General features: G+C 35.9%; 1 protein-coding gene across 1 annotated transcript in view; it reads left to right on the forward strand.

Moving 5' to 3' along the window:
* The window catches only part of OLA1 (Obg like ATPase 1), a 183275-nt gene that overhangs the window by 169311 nt on the left and 6525 nt on the right, over positions 1-7439 (forward strand). The window contains exon 9 of the mRNA XM_017856972.1: positions 6739-6879. Coding sequence (XP_017712461.1) covers positions 6739-6879 — 141 coding nt within the window. The remainder of the gene's footprint in view (positions 1-6738; positions 6880-7439) is intronic.

Genomic DNA, 7439 nt, shown 5'->3' on the forward strand with positions numbered 1-7439 from the left:
AAAAAAAAGAAAAAAAGAGAAAAAAAAAGGAAAAAAAAAAAGGAGAGGGATTACACTTTCAAACGTTAGTCAGTTAAACTAGAATTTACTTTCTTGGTATTTCTTCTTTCTCCTTCTTGTTTTCATCACAGACTTCCTTAATAACTTCCATTCAGAAAATGTTTATAAGCAGAAATAAAAGTAAAGATGTATTGAATTTTAATAATTTTATTCAAAGAATTTTGAAGAGTTGAGAATTTTGGAATTTTGACTTTGAAAGAATATTATTTATGACATATTTTAGTTTGTATATTGTTTGTGGTATTGATTTTAGTGCGGGTTATAAACCTGCTGTAACAGGTTTACAGGTTAATACTGTAAACTGACATTAATTTATAGTAATCATATTTGGAAAGTCGTAAAGAGGACTCTGATCTCTTGAAATCATGCTTTGGGACTCTGAGCAGTTGTAATAGAAATGAGTGTAAACCTTCAAGGGAAAAAAGTAGAAATGACGTCAGTGTTTAACAGAACCCCCTGGATTAATGGTACATCCATACCACAGACAACATGAGGGGAGCTAGCTTAGTAAAAGCCAAGTCCTTAATGACTGAATGATGCTAAATTACTTAATTAACCAGTCCTGGAGCCTCTTTTGTGTAAGTTGTATCATTTTGTGTATATTGAGATGTGGTTCTTGCCACCAGTTATATTCAATTAGAGAAGCAAGATATCACTGTTGATTTATTTTTAAAGTGAAGATGTAAGTTCAAACAGGTAATTATATAAGTTGTTTGTAAAGGTCTAATAATACCATATGTACATTTAAAAAAATATTTTAAGTATACTTTGATATAAAAAAAATCAGATTTGAGAACGTCCTAACATATATCAACAAAGATGCTATAAATGGTAATATAACTTGATTTTGTTGTTGGATTGACCCATCTTTAAAGGATTTTCAGAAATTGTCATCAGAAGTTGAGCGGCTAGACGTAGTTGAAAGGTTAGAAAGGCCTAAGTGGGGAAAATAATACGATAAGTTTCTCATTAACGTATGCTAGAGAAAACTATTTCAGGGTTGTGTTTTAAGTTGCAAGAATTTGGTTTTGGATTTTATGCAGAATGTCAAATAGCACTATTGGGATTTCTCTGTTCCGTTTATAATGCGTGTGAAAATAATATGTCTGTATACCATATGTTTGAGTCAAAGTGTAAAATCTATTTTTTACTAGGGGGTGTGGTCAAAAAAAAGTTTGAAAGCTATTGTATTGGAATATTATAGAATGGACATTTAACTGTAGTATGAAGTGCCTCCTGTTAAGATGGTGAACTGGGCCAATACAGGAAGCTTCCTTCCTTCTTGTTCCTAATATGTAGAAACACCAGATACAATAACCAGAAAAAATTGGTATTGATGATGGTGTGGTAATTTTAGAATATACAATAGGGGCCGAGCACGGTGGCTCACGCCTACAATCTCAGCACTGCTCATGCCTGCAATTCCAGCACTTTGGGAGGCCGAGGTGGGTGGATCACCTGAGGTCAAGAGATCGAGACCATCTTGACCAACATGGTGAAATCCCATCTCTACTAAAAACACAAAAATTGTCTGGGCGTGGTGGTGGGCGCCTGTTATCCCAGCTACTCGGGAGGCTAGGACAGGAGAATCACTAGAACCTGGGAGGCAGAGGTTGCAGTGAGCCAAGATCACGCCACTATACTCCAGCCTAGCGACAGAGCGAGACTCCGTCTCAAAAAAAAAAAAAAGAAAAGAAAAGAAAAAAAGAATATACAATAGGACTTGAAAGCAAGAAAAGGACTCTCTAGGTGCTAAAAATAAGGAAACTCAGTAACAGTAAAGAATGAAGTTGACAGTGCATGGCCTTCAGAGAAAACTGAGCTAATATAGCAGCTCCCCCTTATCTGCAGTTTTGCTTTCTGTCATGTTAGTTCCCACTGTCAACCAGTCTGAAAATACTAAGTGGGCAAGAATAAACAATTTCTAAGTGTAAAATTACACACCGTTCTGAGTAGTTTGATGAAATCCTGAACCACCATCCCCGAATGTGAATTGTACCTTTGTCTAGCGTATCCACACTGTGGGTGCGACCTGCCCCGTTAGTCACTTAGTAGCCGTCTTGGTTATCCAGACTGTCAAGGTATCATGGTGCTCGTGTTCAAGTATCCCTTAATTTACTTAATAATGGCCCCAAAGGCACTATTAAGTGTATGATGCTGGCAATTTGGATATGCCAAAGAGAAGCCATAAAGTACTTCCTTTAAGTGAAAAGGTGGAGAGTTTTCAGCGTCAGGAAAAGACATAATATATATAGGGGTTGGTACTGTCTGAGGGTTTAGGCATCCACTGAAGATCTTGAAACATATCCCCACTGGAAAAATGGGGGCTACTGTATGTGGTTTAGAGACTTTAGTGTCCACATAGGAATAAGAGTCAAGGAAGTTTCCAGGCTTTAGATAACTGGAGTGAGGCCCACTCATAAAGCCCAGAAGAAGCTGTCATTTCCATTACCAGATACTAGAAAAATACCCCTCACTGCTTCCAAACAAGGGAGGAAACGGTTATTCTCAGGAAATTAGAAACTGAGACTGCACTGTAAGAAGCATTACCCATAACCTAGTGCAGAAACACTAAGCCTAAAAACATGAATAAAACTTCCCTGGATCCCAGGCCCCTCCATAGATCTCTCCCTAGAAGAAGTAACCACAAGACTACCCCACAGATACATCTCAATCCTGGGGACCACCAGACTCCCTTGGAACATAACTGCAGCTGCCAAAATGACCACACATACACAAATACAGCACATAGGCAGGAACCAACTGTCCTGAAAGATCGTTAGCAGATGACAAATGGGGAAAGGGGGATTTGAGAGGGGAGTTATACTCAAGAAACTGTAAATCAAAGCAGTCTGAAAAGAACTTGCAAATTAATGTTGAAAGGGACAAAGAACTTATTAAACAATTGTAAAATATTACCCAGTTAAAGCAAGTGGATTTGGAAGAAACAAATAGAATGTTTAGTAATAAAATTCATATCTGGGAAAAGAAATATAAACAATGTAAACTAACCCTGGGAAAATCAAAGTTTGGAATCTGGAATTTTAAGACTGGCCAAGAAAGTCAGATTACGAGGCTAAAAGTAAATTTGAGACATGATCTTCTGGAAATTTGATATTAATACTAATGGTCTCATTCTGCCGAAGAATCTATAGACCAGTGGTCCCCGACCTTGTTGGCACCAGGGACTGGTTTCATGGAAGACAATTTTTCCATGGGTAGGTGATGGGGGGTGGTTACCGGATGAAACTGTTCCACCTCAGATCATCAGGCATTAGATTCTCGTAAGGAGCACACAACCTAGATCCCTTGCATGTGCAATTCACAATAGGGTTTGGGCTCCTATGAGAATCTAATGCTGTTGCTGATCTGACAGGAGGCGGGGCTCAAGTGGTAATGCTCGGTCCCCACTCACCTCCTGCTGTGCAGCCTGGTTCCTAAGAGGCCACAGACTGGTACCAGTCCACGGTCCAGGAGTTGAGGACTCCTGCTGTAGACTACAACCTGCCAGTGTATCTCAAAGTATCATCCTTTTTATCTTAAAACTAGTTGTCCCTTCTTTGTCCCCTTACTGTGGAATCACTACTGGGGAGAAAAATACAACTAATGGCATTTCCACTTTCCATTTGTTACTCCTAAGACTTTGAGGAAATCAAATGTGGCTTTTGCTGCTTATGGGGAAGGATGGATTCCTTTGCAATAATCTGCTCAGTCAGATTTGCAAAATGAAGTCTATGTAAGGCTTTACAGTTTAACTCTTTAGGAGTCTACTGTCTTTATTGTTCCTTGTCCTGCTACCCGCCATATAATTTGATATTCTTTGACAATATCATCATTATTATTTTGATCACTAGCAATTGGATGACTTTCTTTAGACATTTGCTAACATTTGTACATAGAGATTATTATTCAGGCACTTCGACAGCATGGCTTGGAATTTTTTTTTAGTGGTGGTACTGAGCTCAACTTTAATTTTTCATATCCCTCATGTGCCAATAGCACACATTTTTGAGATGACTAGCTATAGTTTGGGGTATGGTTTGTAGCAAGAGAATAGACATTTTTCTGCAAAAGGTAACTGGTCCCCATGGGGTTCAGACTTGTGATCTTGGCCTCATTATCACACTTTTGTAACCATCAGACCTAATAGATATACCACATATATTTCAGTCTATAATCTTGAAATCAAATAATATTGTTAATTGCCCTAGGTTTATTTCATAGATGTAATTAAAAATCACTTTGGGACATTTCCCACTTTTGTTTGATAGTAAAAGTCACAAAAGTAAAGCAGACAGCCAAAGAACCTCACTCACTTTTCATCTTCCCTGTGTTTTCTATGACAGTGAAAGTCACAAAAGTGAAGCTGGCAGGCAAAGAGCCTAACTCACTTTACGGGAGAGTGCTACGGTACCTTTTTCTTTTAGTGAGGCTATAGCAGGTCTGATGTCAGTCACTTTAGAGACCTTTAGACCTCAGTGCTCATTTACTGCTAAAATGTACCAGCTCTGCTTCTGCATTATGAAGATCATCTGTCAACACTTTGAGATATTCTCCTTTGTTATTAAGCTTGTGATGCTCTACACTGTCAGGTTTTTTGCCAATTATAGTTAAGGTACAATAGTGTATTCACCAGATCAAAGTCTCACATTGGCGGTAGAGGAATGATTTGTAAGTCTTTATTCATTTGAATTGTACAATAGAACACCTGAGGAATGCAAATAATCCCTCTGAGAACTCTGCAGGAAAGGCTGCTAAAATGACAGGGTAGGACTATTGTTATTCTGAATTGATGTGTTAGCTAAAGTAATTATTTCTTATCTTGTTGTTTCATAACAGTTCTAGTTTTATTAGTTCTGTTGACCATATTTATGAAATAAAGTGTGTATGATATTTTTATATTATCCTTTTACATGGGCTTGTTTTATTTCACTTTCATTGAATCTATTTGGTATGTGATCTGCTTTTTAAAAATTACATATTTGATTTTAACTTGTATAATAAAAGTATGTTACTAAACCATTGATGATAACATTTGAATATAGACTTTTGTTGGAATAGTGTAAGTCTGTGAAGTAACTTAGAATACCATAATATTATCAGAGACAGAAGCACCAATTTCAATCCCCCCTCCTTTTTTTAACCTGTCCTTCATAATTTTGCATAAGAAAACGTCTAGTTTGAATTTTATTTTAAAGGCAACATACTTTTTTTCAAAATAAATTGTAGGGCTTGGTCCATTTTTTAGGATATGAACAAAAGAAAAAATACTATTATGAAGATTCAAAACCACAAATAACATATTAAATAAGTAGTTGCCTTTGTATAACAAACATACACAAACTCTTGTGTGATTGTTTTTCATTCCTTTTTCCCATCCTAAATCCTGCTCAATGGGCCATAGTCTTAATTTTCTAAGAACTCTGCTCCCCTGCCATTGATGGATTTGTGATTTACTTCTTGTTTTTCTTTTCTCCTAAAGTGGCATTTACATTAATTACCTAAAGGACTTCTGCCACCGCATTTTGCCATAATAACTATTAAAACCTTCGTCTAAATATAGCAGGCTAGTAGAATTATGTAAGACTATAGCATATTTTATAAAAATTTTAATGGAATGTATAGTCTTACACTAAACTCAGTTCCAAATTCATAGGAATGTATGCTATGATTATCTGAGAAGGAAAATTAATAATAGTAACTACTGTTAATTTTTTACTATTTGCAGGCTTTTCTAGGTTCCTTACAATATAATATGTACTATTATTATCTCTGTTTTACAAGTGAGGAAACTGAGGCTTAAAACGTTCAGTAACCTGCCCACTAATAAAAGCTAGGAAAGTGTGAGACTCTGAACCTAATTAATATATTCCCTACACTTGTTTCATTTATGTTCTAATTACTACTTTGCCAAATACTCCATGCTTTGGAAGGAAAAAAAAATGACTCAATAATGTCTTTTCAGGTAACCACTAGGATCAGTTTCCTAACTGATCTGGCTTTCCAAATCCTTTGTGATTAAAGGAAGTTCTTTCCTCTGCAGTTCTATTATTCTTGTTCTCGCAAAAGTCAGGTTCATAAGAGCTGCGTACGTGATCAACTATATTTGTAAATCTGTATTTCTGCACGTGCTTGTTTTGACTAGCAAAAATCTTCCTCAAAACCAGTGACCACTGTGAGTTCTGTTAGTCCATGAAGGAACTAAACCAGGCATATAGATATCTGGGCGGAACAAATTATTTATTTGTGAAGGGCTCTTCAGAATTAGCTGGTATTTTTAGGTATGATTCCTGTACAAACAGAACTTTATGTCTCCTCTTTTAAAATTTACTTTGTAAAGTAAGGAAAACAAAAAATTATAAAATGGAAGCTTTATTCAAGGGTACAGGTGTTAATGCTAAACAATTTTAGTGTAACTAAAAAAAGTTTTTAAATATTTGTATAATAGTTCCCATAGATAATGTGCTAAAGTAAAACTAGGTTACAGTAAAATATTATGGCGTATACCTGAAGCAGTTGCTGCCTGTTAATGCCTTGACCTTGGAAAGCTATACACAAAAAGATGGCATCATAAAACCGTGCAATTCTTATGAATATGTATGTGCTACTTGATAATAATGAATGTGGTACAGTCATGCATGCACTACAAGATAATGTTGTGCCCTTTTTTGTCTACAGGTTGATAAAAATTAAAGAGTGGGTGGACAAGTATGACCCAGGTGCCTTGGTCATTCCTTTTAGTGGGGCCTTGGAACTCAAGTTGCAAGAATTGAGTGCTGAGGAGAGACAGAAGTATCTGGAAGCGAACATGACACAAAGGTTAATTAGCATTCATTTTCCCTACACTTTATTATCAACTATTTCCTTGCAGTAATTTAATTGCTTGCGCTGATAGAATAATAAATGACAGAGTAATTACCATTATAAAGAGGGAATCTTCTCCTTTCTTTACCATGAGACAGAGTGAAAAGATTTATTTTAAATTAAGTTTTTAACTGTCATCTGTCATCTCCGTACAGTGTTTTAATTATAACATAGGTATTAGTTATGTATATTTTTGAGAAGGAATGATCGCCAAAACTCTTTCGTCATGTTCAGTGGGGGAGGGGAAAGGGTGAATCAGTTGCCGTAATTTTTTCTGAGTAACAGTAATATATTGTTTAAATATCAGATTTCAATCAAATAATTTTGCTTTTGTGGCCCCGTTCCTGGAAATAATTAATTTTGGATGAAAATTATCATAATTTTCTTTTTTTAAATAATAGACAATTCAAAATAATATCTTCAGGCTAAGACAATTAAAATCAATTTTAGAAAAGGTTTTTAAAAATAGTTACTTGCTTTCTGACCCCTTCAAGTGTATTATGTAAGACGAGTGG

The sequence above is a fragment of the Rhinopithecus bieti genome, unplaced genomic scaffold (assembly GCF_001698545.2).
Source record: "Rhinopithecus bieti isolate Rb0 unplaced genomic scaffold, ASM169854v2 scaffold_43749, whole genome shotgun sequence".
In the NCBI taxonomy this organism is placed as follows: domain Eukaryota; kingdom Metazoa; phylum Chordata; class Mammalia; order Primates; family Cercopithecidae; genus Rhinopithecus; species Rhinopithecus bieti.